The sequence below is a fragment of the Melanotaenia boesemani genome, chromosome 7 (genome assembly GCF_017639745.1).
Source record: "Melanotaenia boesemani isolate fMelBoe1 chromosome 7, fMelBoe1.pri, whole genome shotgun sequence".
NCBI lineage: Eukaryota > Metazoa > Chordata > Actinopteri > Atheriniformes > Melanotaeniidae > Melanotaenia > Melanotaenia boesemani.
Window position 1 is genome coordinate 22835539 of NC_055688.1, and position 26144 is coordinate 22861682.

The window sequence follows — 26144 nt, forward strand, 5'->3', positions numbered from 1 at the left end:
CTCTCTCATACATAGGCTAAACGGACACTGAGTTCCACCCCCCACCACTCGACCCTAGGAAACAATATGCTAGGGGTCCATTCAGACCTTGGACCAACCTAACCCAGGATCCACAAAGGTCATCACTGTGAGAACAACCCAGATCAGTGCAGACCGGGCCCACAACACAATCAAAAGGCTGCGGTGCAGGGCCCTAAGTACCCTGACTAGTACAGTCCCACTGGCAATTATCACGTTGTCAGAGTAGGCGTAGCTCCTGATGCAGAAAACCCTTATTAAGACAACACTGTAGTGGAAAAAATAAATAAATGAAGCTAAAATCAATCTAAAAACCTGTAACAAAAAATAAGACCAACATGTATAACCTATATACAGAATAAGAGTTAATTTAAACCACACACTTGTAAAAATACTTCAATATTAAAAGCAAAATTAAAAGTAAATTAAATACAAACTTTAATAACTAAAGGTAAAGACGGATAAATTTAAAAGTGGATAAATAAAATGAAAATTTAAAAAATATAAAATATATGCTAAAAACGCCGGGCTTGAGCCTCATTTTAAAAACATCAATAGTCTCTGCAGCCCTGAAGCCGTCTGGCAGGCTGTTGCCGTAGTGATAGAAAGAGGCCTAACCATAAGTTTTAGTTTGTTGCAGCTTCTGGCTTTGGTTGAGGAGGACAGACAGGTGCTGGGGAAAGAACAACTAATCCTAACAATAGTCACAGGGAGTATCACCTATCAGCTGCAGGAAGTGACAGGAAGATGTCAGAATGTCGACAGGATTTGCACCTTTTTGGACCCACAGCTCAGATGTTGGGTCAATAGGCTCGCTGTTGGCTGCCATGCATCCTACCCATATATCACAGTTAGTATGGGTGGTCTTGCAGTTTCTTGCTTGGTGGATACTGGGTCCAGGGTGTCCACTATTACAGAGAGTTTCTTTAATGAGTAATTAGCTCTTTGTCAGCATTATCGTCTCCATTGATCTATTGGTCTTACCATCCCTTAAATCGGATATCTAGAGTTGGATGTAACCCTGTGCAATCAGTTTATCCCTCGTTGTGGCATCCTGCTGGTGAAGGATCCTTTGTATCCTTTCTGGTATTGTGGGAATGAACGTGATCAGACGCTGTTACCACACTCTCTTGGGTGCACATGCCCCTTCCCTCTTTGATTTGCCATCAGTCACAGTCTCCAGGTCTGAACTTTAATGCCTTGCAGCACTGTCACCAGGCAGCCCCCCAGTGTCCTGAGAAATCTAACAGCATTGGTAACATCTGGTTACCAATGGTTTTATAATGAATATGTCCGTTCGGGTGCATAATTTGAACCTGTGATCTTTTTTTTCTGTAGATGTTCTTTTGTGTGGTTTGCTGTGGGAGTGTTTGTGGGTGTGGTGAACCAGGTGTTTTCAATCTGCTCAGGGGAGCACAACTTTATTTAAGCAGCAGACACACAATGCTCTTCCTCTTTGTGGCGTGGTGAACTCTGTGTCCAGGTAACTGCAGATTGGCATAACACACATTGTACCGGTACTTATTTTATTCTTGTATTTATATAATGGGGTTATATTGAGACATTTCATGGTTATGCTTTTCTTCTCCTCTTTGTGGCGTGGTGAACTCTGTGTCCAGGTGTGCTCGGAGGGGGATCCTGGTTTTGCCTAGAAGGAGGAACTGTATGGGCCTGAGTTGGTGGTCTGGGCTGTCTGACCCCAAATACAGCCAAAGCACAAGCATCGCTTGGCCGACTGTAGCGCGTTGCTACACACTTGATGACTAGTTGTAACGGACCCAATTTCCTCCGCTGACTCTTTTTCCCCCTCCTAACAGGGCTAGCAGCACACCTGCACTTAAAGACTTTATCCCTTTTTTTTAGTGTTCCCTGAACCCTTTTTTTGTAATAAACTTATCTTTTGACTTGGTTCAGACTTTGCACATTTTTGTCCACCTCTTACTGGTTGGTCAGAAGCACCTGCGTTACACACGGGAGGGTAAATTGTCCCCCTCCAGTTGGCATTGTCAGCTTAGTTTAAAACAAACCTGCAATTCCCCCTCCAATGCCACACTCATAAGTCTTATATGCCTCTTGCTACTTTTTTGGGTGTTACTCTAGAATACCTATAATGGGTCATATTAAAGGATTTTACCAAAAGACCTGATTGTTTTGATTGCAAGACTTGTTTCAAGGCCAACGATATGTTCACTAACAGCTAACCCTAGACCTCGATATCAGTGGTTAGGTTTCATTGCATTAGTCCCAAGTTATTTAAATGCTTGACTTCACCTTGGGAGTACACTACCACAGTTTCAAAGTGATGATGCTCATCATGGTGTTTACTGCTTGTTTAACTTATATTTTATTTAAAAAAAAAAAAAAAAAAAAAAAAAAAAATTAATTAGACATTTTTTAAATACACATGCTAAAGGCTAAAGATATGGCCCAGGCAAAAATAAGCAATAATGTATTAAGTATGTTCTTTACTTACAAGGCTGAACTAGATAAAGCAGGCATAGAGAATTAAGGCATGGATTGATGGTTGGATGGGTGTCCTATTTATTAATATTATAACATGGAAATTGTCAAATGATTTATTTTGTTAGACCAAAGAGCTGAGTAAAAGACTGTAACAAAGACTTAGCTGTCAAAAAAATAGAGAAAACCCTTAATCCTGCTCTGTGTCCCCCAAAACTATTTGTCAATATGTCAGTGACTGTAATAACATCTCTATGAAACTAACACCCTGTCTTTCACAGAGAAAGATGGAAAGGTCAAGATTTCTACAGGTCTGAGCACTTTAGTGTATCGGTTTCTTTCAGCGGGATCATCAGGCCTTCAGGGCTCTCTAAGATGCTTGGTGTGTGTTGATTGATTCTATCCTTAGAGGTTAATCTAGATATTGACTGTGTGCAGAGAGAGTACTAGAATGTGCCTGTGTGTTGAAGTCAGAGATTGACAGGTTATGTCTGACAGAGGGAGTGGGTTGAGAGATCTACAGCCAGTTTATATTCTCATTTCTCAGGGTTCACGGCGCTCTTCCATCAAGTTGGAAGCAGAGAGCTAAGGTTTCATTCACTTTTTTATGATAGGCTAATTCATCCTCTCTTAAAAGTAGCCTCTGCATGTCTCAACAAGTAAAAAAACAAACAGCACATTCATGTTCATATGCATCATGTATTCAACATAAAAGTAAAAAGGAGCCTCAGTCTTTGAAGAATACCTTTAAGCAAACGTTAAATAGTTCAAAATGAAGAAGAAAAAGAAAACAATCTTAATATCACACACATGCAACCACCCACATTTAACCAGGCACAACAAAAAACAGACCCAGGATTGGACACATTTGCACTCCTACTTACATCATCAAATACTCCCATGCGAAAGCGATCAGCCTTGAAATCGGGCAGATTTAAATAAAGTGGCTGTCTTTCTCCTAAACAGATGGTAATGAAATTACCACTTGTGTTTGTGTGTGTGTGTGTGTGCATGTGGATATCACTACACACTGGGCAGGTACTGAGACTGCAGCTGGAGCAGGTGTTTGAATGTTACACGGTGCCAGGGGCATGATGCAGATTTGTAGTTTATTATATCCAGATGTGCAAGTAGCTGTGACAGACCCAAACTGTGATTATGCATCGCTGATACACAGATGGTTGCTCACAATGGATGACAAATCTGGCTGGATTCTGTCAAGAGGTTGGGATTAAGGAGATGATAATGGAACTAAACACACACACACACACACACACACATATATATATATATATATATATATATATATATATATATGTAGAGAGAGAGAGAGAGAGAGAGAGAGAGAGAAGAGGGTGAGCTTATAGTTAAAACTGCAAAAGATGGGCCCATTCATGCATCCAGCCAAGTGAGCTGTTCATCAAAAAGTGGAGAAAGTGAAACTATGCTAATGGAAACCCCCATGACTGTGGCTGTGCATGTGCTCTGCTAATTATTGTTTGCACAATTTATTAGGTTATTAGTGGAAATGCTATAAAGCTTAATATTGCAGAAATGGAAAACTTACTCAGTTGCAGGGTAGTAGTGTGTGTGCATTATATTGTTTAACGAGGTGCCAGTTTTACTGCTTTCATTGAAAAGTAGACAATTTTTAAACCAATGGAGCAGATAAAGCTGCAACAGCATTTCAAAACATTCAGTTAGCTTTTGAATGAATGTGTATTTCGAACATGTTAGGATATTATATGGAATTATTATATATTTCATGGAACATTGCTAACCAACACATTTGAAAAGGAGTAGGAAGAAGAGGAAGCTTATCTAATTCTACACTTTATTCCATTTTACATAAAAAGTCTGCTATTATAAAAGTTCACTTCCTGTTTTAACATGTTTATAGATACAACTAATGGTAATATCTCAGCGATTAGCATGGGACAGCCAGGGTATACCCAGGAAATATCGTCAGTCCATTGCAATCAGTGATTTTGGTTCTTATTCAGTAAAAATCTCCATGTGATTTGGTGTGGCTCTCCTGAGTGGCTGAGGTTTGTTTGTGCCTTAGATAGTTGCTTCTGTCAACAACCTGTTGTGTATTTCTTGATAATGTCTACTCTTTTCTTATTGGGTTCCATAGAAGGCTTCCTGGTACTGTGAAACTGATATGGGGGCCATGTTGCCCTCCCAAATATGATGATATGCCAACAATATCACAAATTTACAGTTTAATTAATTTAAGATTGCATTTGTGTTGACTCTAAACATTTATATCATCTGAAACTACTTTCTGATGGGAATTTGTTATTATTTGAGGAACAAAACAATTTGACCTCACGAGCTCTAGGTCAGGAATGAAAGAGTGACATAAAACATGAAAGTGTTGGACATAATGGGCTGTGTAAAAGTAACCATACATGTGAAAGCAATACTTTGTGAAAATACATTTTAAGTGGTCAAATTATTATTATTATTATTAATAATAATAATAATAATAATATGCTTCCCACTTCGTAGATTTTTCAGTCTTTCTAATTAGAAAGTTGTTGTCAGGCGCATTAGAGGCTTTGGTGATAAATGACTTAACCAGCTACACAGGGAGTCCTAATTATTCTGCAATTAGAAATGTAATTATGGGATGCTTCTACAGCTTTCTTGCTAGCTGGCTAGTGGTGTGAAGAAGCAGATGCAGCGTGAGTATCACATTTTCCTGCCAGCCTATCTTTCACGCATGGAAAGTAATCCTTGGCCCAACACTTAAACGAGTCCACTAGACTAGATGGAGTAAAGTCACCCATGCTTGGAATCATTCAGTGAAAACCCAGAAAAGTACAAAATACTTTCATGTATTCTGTTGCTGTTTTGAAAAGTTTCCCTTCTGCTCCCTAATCCGAAAAATTTAAGCTAAGTGAACTTCTTATTAATAGTCATAACCAGCATAAGCTTAGCTTGCTAACGTTTATGCAATAGTTCATCAATCTCTTTTAACTGCTGAAATCACATTATTTAAGCTGCATATGTAAATGTTTAACAAACCGTTTTCTACTCAACCTAAAGTAAATGAAAAACTGATCTTCTTCACACATTGGGCATAATTTGCAAACAATTCTAAAGAACAAACTTTTTCAAAATGTTTTCAAGTCCATCTGATTTTTTTTTTTTTTTTTTTTTTTTTAACGAAGATTGTGTTTTTTAACCCAGGATATGTTCTCAGATCAGAAAAACTCACCTGAACACTCAGGAGTACAATGGTTCACACCTGCCAGCAGTGAAATGTAATTTTGAAGAAAAATTGTGGGTGAAAGAAAATTGTGACCAGACATCGGCAAAATGTTTGGTGAGATCAAGTCAAAGAAAATCTTCATGATCAGCTCTGGATCTGGGGTTTGCTTAAGTGAGCCAGTTTTAGGTTAAAAAACTAGTATTGTATTGTATAAATAATTGTATATATATATATATATATATATATATATATATATATATATATATATATATATATATATATATATGTATATATAATTATATCATTATTATATTAATTATTAAAATTATTAAAAATTTTAATGAGATAAATTACAGCTTACAAATTAATCATGATTAATCACCATTCGCATGCTTTTATATGCCTGAAATTTGTCTGCTTTTACTGTATTGTATCAACAGAACGAGGCTATGATCAGTAAATGCAGCATGTAATGTACTTCCATATGTTGTTCTAGTCTAGATCATAATTCAGAATTCATATATCATCATCTTACCAACCGTCTCCATGGTGATAATAGCAGACATAAAACCACAAGATGTGACAACTGAAATTAAAGGGGTAGTGCAACCAAAAATGTGTTTTTTGAGCTGTAAACAACACAGTATTAATTAAATGTGATAAAAACTACGTACTGTTGATAAAATTTGTATTTATTTATTTATTTAAAAAACTGAATTTTGTGGGTAAAAAATAGCACATGCAGGTAAAACCAGGTTATGTTTTTTGTGATATAGAGAAATTATCTACGTCACGAGAAAATGCAAACAGATGAGTCTTCGTCTTGCAGGCATACAAAACAACGCCCACCATGAAGGAATGCGAACTTATATGGTATAGATTTGCTAGTTTCAGACTTCTATTCTTTCACAGAGTTTCTTATGAAATATTCCTGCAATGAAACAGATTTGTGCTTTTGAGGGGTGGAAAAGTAACACCGGACATACAGCAGCTCAAATCATAGCAGCAGCACTTCCTGCAAAATTAATGCTCTGAGATTCTACTTGATCCTCTTGACATGGTCAGAACAGTCTCGTCTTTGCAATGGAAAATGACTGCAAAATTAGCAAGGATATAGTTCACTGTTTCAGTGTCAATGTGAGCGTGTGCCATGCTTGCAGGCGGTGCTGTGGCCCATGCAGTTCGGGTTCTATGAGAGAACTGAAGAACTTTTGCCATAGATGACAGATGAAGGCTAAGCGGGTATTGGCCCTCTAACTCCACCCTGAGCTCTGGATGACCTGCCAGAGTCTGGAAACTTCACCATGCCATCAACTTAATGCCCTTTGGGATGCTTTTTAAATTATAAGTTTATGGAAACCCTCTAAGCTGTCAAATGTGCCATTTATGCATCACTTGCCAATAAAAAGATTTTTCTTGTAGATTTTATGCTTTTCTGATACAATTTACATGTTAAGGGATATTAGATCTTTTTTAGAGACAGAGGTATTATCCCTCAGGCTGTAAACTAGATGACAATCATATTTATATGATTATAGAAATAAAGCCATAGAATAAAAAAAAAAGCCCTCTGTTCACAAAGTGCTGTGGACAATTACTTTAATTTTCAAACAGTGTCTTCGGCAAGTGAAAGGCAATACAACTGGGAAGGAATCTTAACTCAGACAATAATTGGGATCAGACTTTTATTTGGACTTAAATTCACATAAATAACATTGTTTCATATATATTTTGTATTTATACAACTTTATATAATATATATTTCCCCCTATGATTTATGTTCCTCTCTGGCTAAAAGTATCTCTTCTATGGAAACAGAAAACATTTTTTTCAAGGCAAAACTGCTATTTTTGTGCTGTTTATCAAGGTCCCAGTGCCAAAGAGGAGAGGAGCGCTTCGCTCTTCAATTATATAAAAAAACAAAGACAAGAAAAAAAGAAAAAGACCCAAAAAAACAATCCCCCAAATTACACAAACAGAAAAGCAAAAAGAAAAATCTATTGCATTGTTTCAAAGGTATTAACACTGCACTACAAGGAGTGGGAAGCTATTTAAAATCATTCACCATATATATTTTACTGGATTGACTTGTGACACAAAAAAGAGCACTGCAAACAATCTGATATGCATGGCAATGAGATTTTTGGGTGTTATTGTCATGTTTTTTTTTTCATTGTAAAAATAAAACAGAGATAGCATGTTTAACTTGATAAGAAACCTCACTGGTAAGATAAGATTTATGAACCTGCAGCAAGGTCATATAATCATGCAGTGACCGAGCCAAGCACACATGCACAGATGAGCTGAGCTTGTCGGTCCAGATCATAAATCAACACACAGTTGAGCCTTAGACTGACATTATTCAGCAAGATCTGTGGATATCTGGAAGTCAGGTAACATTTCTTTATCTTCATGACAGAAATCAAAACCCAGCTCTCATAAGAGAGCTCTCACTGTGTTATCGTTTACATGTGGATTATTTCTAGCCATCAACACCATCAAAAAGGAGGTTTCCTTTAATGAATAGCTGAGACATACAAATACTGTGTTTTTACTGCTGGATTTTTGTTACTCATCGAAAAAAATATAGACAAGCTTACTTTTACAAATACCAGCATATGATTCACCAGTGAGTACTTGTACTGTTTGCTTTTTCAAGGCAATGACATCATTACCTGCCAGAAGTGGCGTTTCATAATAGTCGACTTTAAGTACACACATGACGATGAGCGAAGTAGGTGGAAATATTCCTAAAGTATAATGTTTTGTCCTCATCTTTTCCTTTAAACTCAGCTTGCAGTGTCATTTGGCTACAAGCCCCACTTTCCCTGCTATACTATCTCTTAAATCTGCATAAACTACAATATAACACACGTTTGATTGTCTGAATCTGAGCTGCTACCTGAATGTCAAACCCAATAGACTGTCACCCAAATAAGACCTTGAAATTCAAACAAAGAAACATGGAATGACTCCTGCAGTTATTTGAATAGCAATGGAGGACTGAAACGGGCTGGGGAGCTCTGTGTTGTAAGGATATGTTCAGCTGAATGAAGAAACGAGATTTAGTGAAATGGACAGAGAAATTATTCAGTAAATCCTGGAAAACTACAATGTGTCATGCATTTATCACAACAAAAACAACCTGAATGGAGCATGGTATGTGTTGGTGTGTGTATGTGCATCTGTGTGTTAACAAATCACAGAGAAAAACACAATCATGCTATGACATTTCAACAGACAGCAAATTTAAGTGTTTACCTTCTTTGTCCCTGAAAAGTCATCAATAGGGTACATTTCTTTTTTAGTTTATCATTATATCATTACATCCCTTTTCCAAAAAAGGTAATTTCACTGAATACCACTGAAAAATCTAATAGGGAGGGCAAGTCTTTGGTGGCATTTAAAACAAATTAAAAAAATTCTGAGTGACCGAATACGGTTTCAGCAAAGCCTTCAGAGTTTTGTTGTGCAACATTTTTTTTTATTATGGGTATAATTATAACCATAATGAATTTCAGAAATTATTTTGTAAATATAAGCAGGAAAACAGAATGAGATAACATAACCAGTAGAAGACTTTTAGAGTGACTTACCCTCCCCATTACAACCCTGCACTTTGCTCCACCTATTTCACTACGCAGAGAGGGCAAATAGGGTTTCATTAAAAAGTGCATCATGAATATGGTGCAGTTAATAATAGAAGTAAACCATCTTCTTTTCCATAAATAACACTTTTCTTCCTCTCTTGTATTCAATAAATCTCTTATTATACAAGTTGAGTAGTCATATGATGCAAATCTGCCCCTTGTGATGTTTTTACAATATTCAGGAGCAATGTTAATACTTCCTGGAACTATGAAGTTCCTGGAACTGTGACCCACCAATACAAACAGAACTGTTGGGTCAAATCTAGGAGGAAGATCAAGGAGAAGACTTCAGGAACGATCACTTACAGCTACTAAAGGCACATCACATGAACAGTGGCAACAGAATATTAAAGGTCCACTACCAGCATCTAAAAAAGTCTACATTATTAGATGGTATAATGAACACAGTAAAAAGGACTCAAACAACATTTCTTTTTGACAATACCACTCAAGGTCATTGTAATTGCCTAAAGTGTTTGTTATTTTGCAAAGAAGAACCTGAAAGAAGTATTTTGACAGTGTTTGTTACTTTAGTATGACATGCATGTATTGAGCTGAAGTAAAAGAAATATACAAGATTATGCATCTAAAATATTCAGCTAGTCCACAACTTGTCAAATTGACAGTTATTAACAGTTCACTTAAACTTCCTTGATAACTGGGTTGGTGTTTGTACATGTTCTGTTTGCAATGCATAAACAAGGGAGAAAAAATCTCTCTGTCTTGAGAGGAAAATATGCAGGAATTACAAACCACATTGCTTAAAGCAAACTCAAGGGCTAAAATGCTATAGTTAGTTTTGTTACTAATAAGACCAGCGGAAATAAAGGCTTTATGTGATTTTTAATGTAAGACTGCAAGTATATGCCTGTTTGCTGGAGGCTGCACTTTACCTGTGAAGATTTGTTTGCATTTGTTCTCCCGTCTAGTCTAACAATTGTAGCATGTCAAAAGTTTACCATTTAAAACATAAAAACCTTTTAGTTTCTGGTTTTTAGTTATGTTGTTCCAGTTATCTTGCCACGGTAATGACAGTAGCTGGACTTGGTAAAGAGATGTGAATGGTATCTTCTGTTACCTATATTAATCACATGATATTCTATCTTACTGATTAATTTTGTTTGGTCTTTGTTTCATTCTGTTTACTCAAATTGTCTCTAAACCTAATGAGAGAAATGTTTATATTTAATATCAGATTAAAATGTTTGCAGTTATGCTTAGTCAAATTCTCCTCTGTATATTAATGTGGCCTTTTTATTTTTAAAACATTAGAAACAGATCTGATTTCACTGTCCATATGATGCAACTTCACACTTTAAATAGCTGATGAAGATTCTCTCTTTGGTCTTCTGCCAAGGGATCAAGTCAAAAGAATAATAAAATAAAAATGAAGACCTCAAATGGTCCTGAAAACCAGCTCGATGACTGACAAAAGCTCTTTTTACCAGTGACTCCAGGGCTTCCCATTAATTTTACATAAACGGTTTTTAGTCAAGTTCCCATATGCTAATGGATTTGCAAAACATAAAATGGCAACATACTAACAGGACTAATGTCTTTCCAGACTGGTGTGCATGTTTCCAACACTGTCAAAGACTGCAACTTGTTCACTTCTGAGCCTTAGAGCAGAACTCAGTCACACTGTCAGCTCCCAATCATCAAACATCTTGGTCAACGGACCAGTCAGTGGCAAGTTTTCATTCCCGTCAAGTATGGCGAATCTTGCCGGCACAGGCCCATTTGCTGCTGTTGCTGCTCTTGAAGATCTGAGGCCACCCCGTCAACAAAATCTGGGACAGGCAGCCCTGAGAGAATCATGACTGACTTGTTCCAGATCATGAAAGTGGGTACAACAGGCAAGAGGAAGGAGATTTCAAAGGTGTGAATGTGCTGGGAATTCATGGCATCGTAAAAGGACAGTGAATTGTTGTCGTAGTCCAGCAGCACACCCAGCCGCCGCAGCTGCAGGCTTGCCTCCACCAGCATCTCCTTGCCATCATGCCGCACCATGAAGTTGTTGTTGCAGCGTGAGAACACCCATGAGGACGAGTTCTTGCCACTCCATTCGTTTTTGGGGGCTGATTTGTAAGCTACGCCAATGGCATACCTGCAGGGAAGGAACATTTTGGTGCACATTAGTTATCTGAAACAAGTGTCCCCTATAATGATGCTGAAGACACACGACATAGGCAAAGATCCTTTGGGGCTTTCCTGCATCTGCATTGCAGCCAATTATTAGGGGAATATAATTAAGATAAGAGTATACACAGTCTATGCTGAGTGAGCTCTGTTGTTTGTGTGTAATTGGAGTTTGCATAACAGCCTAAATTTAAATTCCCAAAAGAAAGATATTCCAGTTTACCAAACCGCCTTGCAAGCTTATATAATGCACTCGTGTGGGGGTGTGTTTCTTACCACGTGGATGCTCCCAGCAGCACCTCCCAGTAGTGACACCCACTGTCAATGAAGACATTACCAGCAGCTCCATAGGAGCCTGTGCCGCTGAAACGCTCGGGGGTGTGGCTTTTCTTCAGTGAACTCTCGTCTTTCTCCATGGTCAGACAGTCGTTGGACAAACGAAGCTTCTTGTGGGCTGTCTTTGGGTCTAACTTGAAGGGCTGACCTGAAGAGAAACGAATGTAATTCAGCAAAGCAATTCTCACACTTTTTCAACAGTGAAGAGGATATTTTTTGTCACAAGGATCTTCCTAACGGTTACATAAATATATCATAAATATGACACAAATATGGCTTGTCTTTTGCAGCCCCCAGCACACACATACTTTGGTAATGATATTATAATTTCAATTTAATTTGCACCCTCAGTTAAATCAACTCATCAACAGCCTGCACATATCTAGCAGTTAAATGCTGGCAGCACTGGAGAGGGCTTCATCCCAGTGCCTCATCAAAAAGTGCTCCCACTCATGTGAGGTTTGACACATCCCACAACAAACATGCAACACATTTGGTAACAAAAGTACAACACACACGAGCAATATTCAGTGATAGAAGAAAACAAAGTGCTTTTCTGTTTTTGTTTTGATCATTTCTGTCTCATATGAAAACACATGTTGGGACAGGAAACATAATTAGGAACGCGTCCATTCGGTTTTTTTAATTTCCACCTAAATGACCAGTTTCCTGAAAGACAGCAACAGTAACAGTAACAGTGATGCTCTTCTGCAGAGTTCAGAGAGAGAGACTCAGAGACCCTTTTCTAAGTCCCTCCAGGATTTCTCTTAGCCCTGGAAGTCACTTTGAGAACCACTATTTTTACATTTTAATCATAATGAGTTTGTCATGATTAGCACTTCTAGCTGAATTCAAGTCCTTTGGAAAAGCACAAAAAACTTTAGAATGATGCAAAATAGGTGCAAAAAGATTGAACAATATCACAACATAGAACAATCAAACTAAAATTACTGGAAATGAAAGCTTAAAAAAAATTCCTGTATTTCTTCAATGATTACAATGAGTGTCTTGTTCCTGTAACAAAATAAAAAAAAATCATTTTTCTCCTCACAAATGTTAAAGGTCATGAGACAATCCAGTACAGCCACAGAATGCACAATAATCCCCGTTTGACATAGTGTAGATTATCGTACCAAACTGAGACACTTTCATCTTTGCTGTGGTCCCTGCCATTTCCAGAGGGAAAATCCACTTCTTTTAGATGTCGCTTTATTCGTGGGTTTGTCACTAACCATGTGTGTCTGGCATTTTAGTTCAAGATCACTCAAGATTGTTGAGTGGAAAAAAGGGCAGGAGACACCACAAGATCAAAGAGCAGAGAATTAGAATGAAAATTATAGGACATTTTTTTTGTTGAGCAGCAGCAAAAGAAGTGAATAAAGGGGTGAGAAGTGCATGTAGAGAACTCACAAAGAGAGACAGAAAAGGAGCTTTTTTGAAATACAAGGGCAAGAGTCTAAACTTCAAAGCCTTCTGCTGCCTTTGGTGAAAACATTTCATAACAGTGACGGAAGTCACTCGGCATTTTCTTCTCTTCCTCCAATCACAGAGACTTGTAAATTAGCCGAAGGAAATGGCTTTCACTTCCACTGCAGTAGGTAATAGTTGAGGCTATTTAGTGGAATGCTTTTATCCGGCTGCAACAATGCAGTTTGCAATGACACCAGTAATTTGGGTGTAATGGACGGAAAATTGAGAGGGCAAAACTAGGTGAGCAGCACAGAGGAAGAGACTAAAGAGTGAGGAGGAGAAGAGAAGTTGAGGGGATAATATGAAGGTACAATCATCAGAGGAGCACCTCTATACCTCTCAGTGTCCATGGCTGTGTGTTACTATGTGTGTGTGTGTAGCTTCTCGAAAGCCTGCCACATCCCTTCCAGACCTGACATTTAACTCTGACACCTCTCATCTCATCTCTCAGCCTCTCTGAGTCTCCCATGGCTTAATGAGCAACACAATAAGGACCCTGACTCCTCCTCCCTTCTTTCTATCTGCCCTTCCCTTCATCTCTCTTCCTCTCATTCTTCCATTCTCATCCTCTCTATCCTCTCTACACTCTCACACTCTCCTCTCCAATAATCTGCGTGGTGAGTGTGTGTTACCGCATGTGGATATGAGACGATGAGGCCAATGTGCTGCTGGCAGCCAATTATATTAATGCGCTCTCTTCTTTGAACTGCTTATCGCTGCCAGCGCAGCCATTTCCAAACACTGGGGCTCTGTCATGCCTTTCCAGGGGATGACTCCTGAGAGCCCTGGCTGGGCCTGAGGTTGGGGAAGGGGAAACACATGTGACAGCAGAGGACAAGCAGACATTCACACATACACACACACACATACAACATCAACTACAGCCTACAGAAATTCAGTAATGTAGTTGTAAATTGCCAAGTGGACGTGTTTTGAACCAGTGCCGTATATGGAGGAAATAAAGTGCAACTTTGCACAGCAAATAAAAACATGCTAAATGGCAGTTGTGTCTTAAATTGGTTACTTCCATACTTACACTTTCTACAGTACTTTGAAACACCCAGATGTATTAGTTTACATGCTGTATACTTGTCCTCAATAATAGCTGACTTGACAACAGACTGGGAAAGTGGGGGCCAATAACCACTTGGTATAAATGCTACTCAAATAGGAACCCATGAAAAGAAAAGATTTCTGCTGTCTACTATACAACTCTTTTCCCACACCAAGCTTATACGCTTACACACTGTAGTACTAACCCACTTACGTAAGTATCTGAAATAATAAACTGTGTTTGTAAACTCTTTTCAGTTTACATTATTTCTTCCCAAGAGAGACTTGTAATACACATGTCTGAGTATAGTATATGACTAAAATAACACTTTTACTTTAGTTTGCGTCAGTAAACTCCAGTCTGCTTTACTTTCGATGCTTCTGAGTTTAAGCTGAAAGTAGGGCCTACCAGGTGTAATGTAACAAGTAATTAATTGGTATTTATTTTCTGAAATATAAACGATGTGAGTACATTGCCACTAAGGCACCTTCATGTAGAAGAACTGGCGTGAAATGAACAAACTTCAAGTCACACTTGGTGCACTGGTATTTGCTAGCAGCACTTGGCAAATATGCCAAAATAGATTTCTGCTGCTGTGCTACATTGCAGGCCTAGAGGTGTAAAGCTGTGTGTGTAGTTACACAGTATATTATAGGGACTAAAGATAAAAGTGCAGGTTAAAAAAATATGTTTCAGACCCTTTTTATATATCATCTGTCTAGTCAACTACACATTTATTTAATTCAACAGAAATTCTGTTGATGCTAATTGTTTGAAAACAGTATAATTTTGTTAAACACACATAGACAGACTGTGGTCACATTCTGAATCAAAACAATAAAGACAGAATCGTATTTGTACAATATATTATACAGACTGAGTTCATAAGAGGTCACCATCATTTGCCTATTTCTACTATGCTGTAATATAGAGGTAATTAGAAGTATCTGTCTGCAGATGATAACAGCTCTCTGCAACACTGCCTGGGAGATGTGCATTGTTACACACATGGAAGTCCTAAATGGAAACTTGTAAAGCACAAAAAAGAAAGAGCACCAAAGAGAAAAAAAGAAGAGAAATAAAAGGGACTAATGGTGGGGAAACATATACAAGCATCAATGTTATGCAAAGACATGGATATAACTGCTGTTAACATGATTAAGACAGAAGAAAGAAGGTTTTTACTGCATAGTAAAACAAATAATGCAGTAAAAGCAGTAGCATTTGGGAATCAGCACACCTTAAACAGGTTTCAACAACCCTGCTGAATTTACAAAATGTCAGCCTGCTTGGCTTTTCAATCTATAGCATATGTAACGTGGTGTGTAAATCAACAGCACTGACTACTTTTACCATCTGGCTGATATACAGACATAATGCATCAACTGGGAGCCCAGCAGGAGTATGAGGTGCTTAGGGTGTCTTTCTGGGTACGTGGGTTTATGTGTATCGTGTTTCATCTTCTCAAATTTCTGCTAAACTTATCAAAATACTGGGGGAAAAAAAAAAAAAAAAATCATTGTATGGTGAAAAGCAAAGAACACAGTCCTTGATCTTCTTCAGCTTCACCCTTTAATGAACTAGACAAAGTCCTTAGAGACCAATGGTAGAAAAACAATTTTCGGAAAGGCTTCTGGGTCTGTTCAGAAATTCATTGCAATAGAGAAGCCATTTTTGGAAGTGCTTTCTCATTTCTCTGATGGTTCATACAGGGTCACTGTTAGGGCTCTTGGTTGTGTATTCAAAAACATAATCATTAAAACACAGTGGAGTGTCTCAGATATGCCTTTTCTGTTATTGCACAGAAATGCACAGAATGAAAGAAATGAATCCAATATGTGTCCGATGGGACTTAAAAACATCGCTGATCGATCTCAAACATTCCTTGGTGAAATGCTGAACTTCTGGCTTTTAGTGCTTGCATTCAGTCTGTTGTCTGACACGGAAAAAGAAACTCTGACAGCATTAACTTATCTTGCTTTTAATCATTTTAAAGTAATTTTTTATTTTATTTTGATTATGTGTTGATGCCTTTCACTATTTCTAAATATCTGTAATGCCTTTGTTTTATGTAAAGCACTTTGAATTGTCCTGTACATGAAATGTGCTATACAAATAAACTGCATTGCCTTGCCTTCTTGGGGTCATCTCATGCTGCAACATAAATTTGGGACTCTACCACGAGCGTCCTGTATTGTGTGAGATCAAAACCTAAACAGGGAAACACCTGAAAATATTGCAGTTTGCCAATCTGTTAAAAAAAACAAAAAAACAAAACAAAACAAAAAAAACTCCTGTTAATTTACATGTGCTGCATCACTGTTTGTCTTCAGGCTTTTTTCCCTTAATTTTAAAGCCAAAGTCCCGCTGGTATCAAACTTCGACATTTTAAATGCACAACATGCACCATACCACTATTTCATATAGATGCCCCCTCCTTTCCATTTCTATCTAGACTCACCACTTCCTCTCCACTTCCAACTGTTTACTTTAAGGGCTGCGTGGCTGCTTGAGGCCTGTCATGAGAGATGCATGCTGGGTAAATATTACTGCAGGTTTTTTCTTAGCAGAAAGAGGAATGTGTACCCCTTGGGCAGTTTGTCATGTGATATTTTCAGCTTGGATTTTAGCTGCTTACCTAACACGGTGACTTGGATCTGACAAAACGCACAAGTGCTGTAAACACACGCACACACATGCAAACAAAAAACTCTCCGGGGTGTTTGCCCACTCCTTGCTTTGTACACACAATGTAGATGCCCAGTATAGTTTACCAACAGAATGACGAACATTGCAAAGTCAACAGTTAGTGTTTCATTGTCAGCAGAGCGGCTGCCTAAAGAAAGGCTGGTATGTATTCACATCTGCTTCTGTTTAAACACAAACAATATGCTCACCCATAACAAAGAATTGTTTTTAGTTAAAAAACAATAGAAGTACTAAATACAGACATATCTAAGGCTGGATTTATATTGTTGGCAAGACAAGGCAAGTTTATGTGTATAGCACAATTCAGCGACATCAGAAAATAATAATTAAATAATAATTAAATACTAAAGAGAAAGGAAAAAGAAAGAACATTAGATAAAAACAGTATTAAAAACACGATTAAGTTTAAAAATTCAAGCTTAAAAGAAAACACTGCAGTTTCTGACGCTATTCCTTCACGCCATCCTGCAGCCCTGGGCTACAAAATGAGAAAAGTGAATGTTGATTTTTGCAGGTAATACACTGAGAGATAGATAAAAATGTCAACGCAAGGCTTTCAAAATATGAATGTAGGTCATTGTAGATAAAGACTATTAAACTGAGAGGAAAATGTGTGAAACTACATCACTTAAAACTAAACCTGAGTTGGGTCTCTGCAACTTCTGTAGGCTACATATCAGGGCACAAGAGAATACTAACAGAAAAACTTCAAGAATATGCTGTGAAGGTTGTTTTTAGCTTTGGTAGATGTTCTGAAATTGTGTCTGGGGAAATCATGTCTTATAGCTGACTTCCACCTGTACCAGCATTCAAATCAGACATGATAAAAAACATTTCTCAAACCAGAACTGACAGTCAGTGGTCACACTGTGGAAGAGTCATCCTGGACTAAAATACTGCAAGACTGTCTGCAGTATACTTTTGGGCACCTTGTGAATATGATGAATACCTCACTCTAATTTTCAACCTGTTTCTCTGCCTCCAATTAGCAAAGTGCTTCTTTGCTTCTTGTTGAAATGAATTAATTAGTGAGGAGCTAGCCAATTTAAAAGCAAAGACTAATAAAAGCTTCCTTTAATAATGCTCAGCCACATCTCTAGTAAGTTGTGACCGAACTAATTTGCAAGTTTAATTCAATTTTAATGCTAACAAATGCATCAAAAATAAAAAGATTATTGTGCCATCAGCTCCAAAAGACCAGAGTCAGAACTTATTCACTGCTTTTTACACCACATATATGGTAGAATATATGTATGGTTAATATACTGAAAGTAAAATAGAGTGAAAAAACAATTCAAGCCTTATGAAAAGGAAACCAATGTTTCTACTTTTGTGTTTGATGACATTACTCTTTCTGCACTGCAAAGATGGCTAAATAAGTAGCAGACTGATGGTGATGATGTCTACAGACACTCACCTCTGCAAAGAGCTATTTGGTGTCCTTTATTCGGCCAACACTCCCTCGCTCAGTCTCAATCTGACATTTTTCTACCACTCAAAGTCCCTCTCTCTCTTTCTAGGTTCTTCCTCTCATATCTGAAGGCTGTCATGTAGAAAGCTGGTCAAAGTTCACTTTGAGGTAAATGAAGAAGTTCAGTCATGGTGATAAAAGGTCACACACAAGCACACACGCGTGTGCACACCTGCTTCTCAACGGCCCTCTTCTTCATCATGCTTAATTCATATGTTTTTCAAGAAGTTGGGAGTTACTTTACATGTCGGTATTGAGCACAGTGATACTTCTATAAAGTGCAGCATTTGTGGCACTCTTCACTTTCAGCCACTCAGTGCTGAATGAGTGGTTGCAACGGAGTGACCTAAAAAGCTCAAGAAAGCATCAACACATGATTTTAAAATGCCGTCTCAATCAAACCAGCTGGAGTGAACGTGATGAGATGTGTAGGCGTTGGAGGATTTGGTACTGCTCTCACAAAACAAAAAGGATAAAGAAAAGGGGGAAAAAAATATCTTTTTTTTTTGTCTGGTGCACAGCAGGCACCATAATGCATCTCTGAGGTTTCAGTGTGTTATGTACTAGCTGCAAATGTAACTTTGAGCTGCTTCCTCAAGCTGAACAGAGGAGTAGGCTGCAGAGGTGTAAGCTAACTGTAAGCTTCCTCGTGGGTTTTTTTCTTGTCAAGATTAAAAGTCTTCAGCTGTACATCATGCTGACCCAAGTGACACATACAAGTACAAGTTAAAAACAAAAGACAATTTGTAAGAAGAAATTGGTGAATGAGGCCCAGCGATCCCAAGCACAACAGCAGATTTACAACAGAATGACAATAAAAGACAAAAAACAAGGGGCTGTAATAATCCAGTCAATGTCCAGAGCTCTATCTGCCTTAAATTCACTGGTGGGACTTTAAAGCATCACTATGTAACTTAAAAATATGTGTTACTGTACATATTATTACTTACTGTGTGTGTTTGTGTGTTTTTATAGCAACTGTGTGCTTCTGCTTACTATACTGTTGCAACAAAGCAATTTTCCCACTGAAGGACTACTAAAGGTTTAGTTATTCTTATTCTTACTATTTTGAAGGCACAATGACATGCATTGTGTACAATCCTGGCCTTTATCCTAGTTTTTGTTAAATAAAATATGATATGATATCAGGGTTTCTGATACATGTAAATGATTCTGATGCACCACCACTGCAAAATAAAAGCCCCCATGCCTTCAGGATTATGCTTTTATTCAGATGTTACAAATGTAATTTATATTGTCTGAATGGATCCATTTAAACATAAAATCTATATTTGCACACATTCTTGGACCATAATAAGAGTGCGAAATTATACTCAGGAAATGCTCTGCTAATAACTTCATTTTCAAAAACAAACTAGTCTCGACTTCCTGTCCGGTGCTACTGCGGCTCGCTTGAAAGTCGCAGCAAAGAGTGGACAGCGGGTTTGTGCACGTGGCGGTGTCTGTGTCTTTAAATGCCAAATGTGATGTAGATATTTTCGTACTTTCTCACCATCTTGATTAGCTGTTTATTAAATAAGTTTCATAAGGAGACTAAAGAGGTATATATATATATGACATTTTTTTCCTTTAATTTTTTTTTTTATAGTTTGATACTGGATGAGTTAATGATATCTCGACGTCTCGTTGTTCAAAACAAATTAATGTGTTTTGGTCCGAAGAAACCTGATGGTGTAATGCAGATCAGCGGTGGTCAGGGAATGTGCCTCTTCTTTAGGTGACCAAAACCATCTGGATATTTACCGGAATATAACTTTGCAACACACATCCGTCAATATTGCAGAACTCTAGCAGGATTTCTTCAGATCAGCTGATCGTCTGATGACACAGTGGAGCACAAATTAATGATGCTTACTTCTCACCTGTCTGTCATAGGTGTCTTTTGTAAGTTTCAAACCAATTAAATTATACGTCTGTTTATTTAAATTTTTTCCTGAAAATAAAATTAATGTAATAATTATCACTTTGATGAAATAAAGAATATGCATGCTGACATCATATACATACATTTTTTTTATGCCATTTAAAATACTGCATGTTTTTTCAGCATGTTCTTACATGTCACTTGATAAGCAGAGCGTTCATAAACCAAGCTGGAATGTCTTTGGAGATCATGCAGCTATCTGCGTGAACTAAACGATGTACTATCTTGAGGCAAACAGAATCATTCATTCATTCATTTATTCATTATCTTGACCGCTTATTCCATTACGGGTCGTGGCTGAGCTGGAGCCTATCCCAGCATTTTAACAGGTGAGAGGCGGGGTACACCATGGACAGGTCACCAGTCTGTCACAGGGCCAACACAAATAGACAAACAACCATTCACACACACACTCTCTCTTAGGGAGAATTTAGAATAACTAATTAACCTATCGTGCATGTCTTTGGACGGTGGGAGGAAGCCAGAGAACCTGGAGAGAACCCACGCATACACGGGGAGAACATGCAAACTCCACACAGAAAGGCCACCACCCCCAGGTTCGAACCTCCCCCCAGCCGAGGCTCAAACAGGCGACCTTCTTGCTGTAAGGCTGCGGTGCTTACCACCACACCACCGTGCAGCAAACAGAATCACTTCTGTGAAAAAGTGACAGATGGCATAAGATGGGGAATAAAGAGAAAAAAAGAAGGCAAAAGATGAGACTGTAACAGGACATTGTGCCAAGTGAGGGGTTACAGAAGGATATAAAGAACATGAAGAGTTTGAGGACTTGACAAGACATCACATAGTGGAAGAGAGAAGATTCTGTAGCTAGGTATCTCCCATTAACTTTCTTTTAATATCTATGATAATGTGATATATTTTAGACATCTGATTGCTCTTGCTTCTTGAAAATGGACAAAAACTCAGTTATGCCTGATTTAGTTTGTGAAGACTGAGAAAAATTAGCAGGTTTAGGAATCAAATTAGTGCTTTAAACTGCAGAATGGACACTGTTTATTATGAGATGACAAATGTAGATGCAGTATGTATGTTTTTGTTGGAAATGCTTGTTTTATTAGTGTCACACAACACAAATGCATTAATATTCAACCGCTACATGTAGCTATAAATTGCAGTATTTTGGGTTTTCTTATAGGAGTAACTCTGAAAAGATAGGTGATGATGCATGGCTTTCCAAGATCTGATCGTGCTCTATGCCATAATATTTGCTTTGCAACTCACTACCTGAAATATAATGACCTCAGGCTTAAAAAAAAAAAAAAAACTTTCTGGGTTTTTTCATTATGGGAAAAAATGAGACAGTTCTTCTAATCTAGCATCAGAGCGACTTCCAGTGCAAAGAAAAAATAAAGCTTTTAGCTCAAAAGTTTGCTATTACAGCAGAACCTGTAACAGCAGCAAGGTGTTAAAGAAAAACCTAATGAGCCTGTCAAAGTGAGGTATTTGTGACCAGTTTTCTTGTGACCTATTTTAATCCAAACACTCGTTGCTTTCAGCAGCAGAGATGAGAGAAGCTCTTTAATATGATTCCTCTGACAAAAACAAGGATGGGAGAGTGGGAGAGAAGAGAGAAACAAAGAAAAATATTTTTAAGAGATTGACGCCATGAAGAAAACCTCATGGATAAATATACAGAATGTTTTTTTTTATATAGTGTTGTTGTTTTGATGGCTTATCTAAGCATCACAGAAGAGGGAAAAGCTGGTTGCCAATCAGGCTCAGAATCTCCACCACAGTGTTGGCTGTGGGTGGACAAGCTTCCCTCCATCATACCACTGGCTGCCAGAGGAGAGGGCGAGGGAGTGGGAATTATCCATCAGACAATACAGTACTGCTAGGCATTTAAGTACTTTATATATTATATTTCATACTCATGTTTCGGGTTCTTACTGTGTTTTACTGCCACTTATGAACTGCTTTGATTGGTAGGTGGATCTTCTGCAGAAAGTCTCTCAAACTCCTTCTAACTCTCGTTTACTGTTTATTCCACAACATTTGGCTTCAGTTGATTTATCTGTGTATGTATAATTCTTACATAGACTCAGACATCAGTATATTGATAAAAGATGAGATGTACTTTTAGAGATAGAGATTGTAAACTATGTCATGATTTTCTAAATACCATCTCTAAGACCAATATTTCTTTTCTATGCTTATGCAAGAAAAATGTGTCAATAACTTAGAATAACTGACGAAAGTGGTTATTCTTCATATAAGACTTAAGACTTAAGTATAAATTTAGAGGAGGTTTTGAGTTTTTGAGTTGTTAGAAACGTGAAACCCAGTTCTTTAAAACCTCCAAGACCAAAGAAGTGATTGCTGTCTTAAAGAGGAGGAAGTCCAGTCTGCAGCCCATCTGCAATAGTAAGTAGGAGGTGGAGACAGTGCCCACCTTCAAGTTCCTGGGTGTGCTTGTGGATGCAGACCTCCAGTGGAGCTCTAACACCTTGGTGGATATAAAGAAGGATTAGCAGTGTCTTCACTTTCTGAGGATCCTCAAAAGGATAAATCTGAAGTGGGAGCTTATTTGATGTCTGTGTGGTTCTCAAGCTGCACTACACACTAGAGGACACTGCAAAGGGTCATTAAAAGCACCCAGAAAATCATTGGTCACCCTCTCCTTCCCTGGAGGACCTCTATAGCACCCGCTGTCTCGAGAGGGCACACCTGAGAGACTGCACGCACCCACAACATTGGGTGTTGGAGCTGCTGCCCTCTGGCAGGAGATTTAAGTTGCTGAGGTAATAGACTAAAAGACTCAGGGATGGTTTTTGAAACAGGGCACTAGCATAGCAACACTTGGCCATGCCTGACCTGATTAGCTGCCTTTTAACTGCATTTCATCACTTAATTCATTTATTTTCTACATATTTTATTCTGTATGTATATTTTTTTATTATTCTGCCACTAATGTGGATACTCATTTGTTGAGTAATTGTACATGATTGCTTCACTAGACTAGGAGAACCAATAATTAACCTATTTTTTTTTTTTTATCTTTTTACATATAATTTTTCCCATTATTATTTTGATATGAAGTCTTATTTTGAAGTGGGAGTGTCCCTTTCGGAGGCTCCTTGCCACCTGTGAGTAAAATGTGCTCTACATCAAGGCCCTTCTCACAAAGACAGTGCAGAATGATCCCTTTGGTTACTGCTGTTGCTTTTCCACGCTGACCAAAGAAAGGTGGAACAGTGTTTTAACAGCTTGTGCTTTTCATAGCAGATTGAAAGGTGCGACAATAATTGGTGTGTAGTGTTGTATGTTACATGTTATCTGTTGCACACAGACATCAATTTGGCTTTGCCACTACCTTCACACTAAGGTGCAACAACATGCCATCGGTGGGCTTTAGAAACAGAGCTGCAAAGTGCAACAAGGTGCAACATTCTCACCTTGAATAAGCTGTGCAAAAGAGGGGTGGTGCTTATGTGTCACACTAACCCAGAGGAAATCATTCCCCTTCAGTAAAAGCACTTCTGTACTGCATCTTGAAGTCAACTGAAAGTCAAACTAAAAAGCACATGAGGCCTAACAATATAGACTTGATCACACTAACTACAATATTATCTGTTTAACATCAGCTCTGTAATGGCGGCAGGTCTTACTGTATCATTACATTTTGACCCAAACAGTATAAAGTAGAGGAGTTGGGGGACAGTTCTAACAATTTTGAAATTTGTGTCTCTAACTTCGAGCTCTTTTAAACCATGTGTTTAAACTAGCTTCAAGTGCTAATAAATGGCATGGAAATTGCCTGTGCAACACAAACAGAAATGCATGGCTTGATCTCAAACACATAGTCAAATGTTACAACTGACCCCATATTCAGGGTCAATTGTAACATTCACTGAGGTGAAATGTAACATTATGAGATAAGGACCACGACAATGACATATTATACTAAAAGCTTTTTATTAAAAACTTTTAAACAAAAATGCTGTGGTTCCACAGAGCAAATGAGTTAAAGATGCACTACATAAATTCCAAACATATTCCATCGTTTGTTGCGTCCCGAGGATGGGAAACCGAACTATACAGCTTCATGTTCTGGGACGCTGTGTTTCGCTTCACACGCTAGCAAACGGATATAAACACACCGGTTGTTTTGAATGCGCAACGTGGCTGATTCAGCAAAGAAATGCAAGAAGACATTATCATAATAAGAGAGGAAAAGAAAGAGCGAAAGGGACAGAACAAGAGTCAAGATAAGACTGTCTTTTGCTTGCTGTACAGAAAGGACGAAAGATGGATGCTGGATTAGCCGTTCATAGAGTTAGTGTCACTTCGCTTGAAAAAAAAAAAAGCAGTGTAAAAGCAAACCAAACCAAAGGTGAGAAGATTTTCTGATGTCCCCACCCAATCAAACCCCCTGACTATCCTGGTGTGAATGTGCCCTAAAGCAAAATGCTGTCATTCAAATCACATTTCCTAAACTGTTACAATCTACCCCATGCAAGTGTGTCCCCGAGTGCATTACTGATGAGCTAGCTTGCCATACAGCTAACAACTAAAACATTACTACAAATAACTTGCTTGAAGGACAGCTAAGCAGACACATAATCATCATAATGCAATAATGTTTGACAAGTTCAACCACAAAGCTAGCTACTGTATGTAATCACAAAAATAATTTTGCTGTGTTTGCTTCAAGGCAATACTTTTTCACATGCAGACTAAGGACTAAACTGAACATGTGCAGAGTGAATTAGATGATTCCTAACTTCTCCCTCATTTAAGCAATTACAAGTGTTAAAACTAACCCGTGTTACAACTGTCTCCGGTGTCCCTTGCATCCATAACCATGCAAATCTGTCATTTCTGATTTTCTGTCCACTCAAGGATAATAGAAGATGGTTGTAAAGTAAAAAAAAAAAAAAAAAAAAAAAAATATATATATATATATATATATATATATATATATATATATATATGGCATTCTTGGAATTAAAGGTTACTTTCATGTCCATCAAGCTCTGCAGCAGGATCTACTCTTCATTAGGGTTATGGGATGTCTGTGTTTGAGAAATGCCTCTGGGATATATAACAGTCACCAGCTTGTCACTAACTTTAGGAAAGAAACTTTAGCTTCAAGGGATAATTGTCTATAATTTTGTCACAGTGACCAACTTCTTTCACACAGTCTCATCATCATCACATAGTCATGCTACTTTCCTATAATGCATACTGCATGTTGATAACAGCAGCTTTCAGCAACTCAATGCTCTGGAAAAAAAATCCTAATACTAAGTCGCTTTTTTCCCACATATATCTGTTCAGAGTACTGCTGGTTTAAATATTTATGAACTATTACATAAAATTTATGAACAGTTGCATTTGTCCTTAGGTTTCATTTCAGAGCATTACTGTAGATGATAACTGAATAATGACAAAAAGGATGCACTAGAACGTGAGAAGTGTATGCAAAACTAACATGCACACAAAATTAGGATTTGTCAAGACAGAGAGTGTATTTGTCTGAGGAAGAGGGAGAGATCATCCCTTGACTATGACAGCTTCCCACATGCCTATTTTACCAGGCTGAATGTATCCAGATTACAGTTAATCCTAAATTCCACAGCCAGACTCCTGACAGAAGCTGGGAGGAGCTGGCATATCAACTCCGTTTGAGCTTTACAGCAGTACGA

At 38.0% G+C, this 26144-nt stretch overlaps 1 protein-coding gene across 3 annotated transcripts in view; it reads right to left on the reverse strand.

Annotated features, from left to right (window-relative positions):
• Positions 1-7369: 7369 nt before the first annotated feature.
• mid2 (midline 2) overlaps positions 7370-26144 on the reverse strand; it is a 156188-nt gene continuing 137413 nt past the window's right edge. For all 3 annotated transcript variants that reach the window (XM_041990595.1, XM_041990596.1, XM_041990594.1), the window contains 2 exons: positions 11764-11971; positions 7370-11455 (listed from right to left, as the gene is read on the reverse strand). In XM_041990595.1, coding sequence (XP_041846529.1) covers positions 11032-11455; positions 11764-11971 — 632 coding nt within the window. In that variant the 3' untranslated portion in view covers positions 7370-11031. The remainder of the gene's footprint in view (positions 11456-11763; positions 11972-26144) is intronic.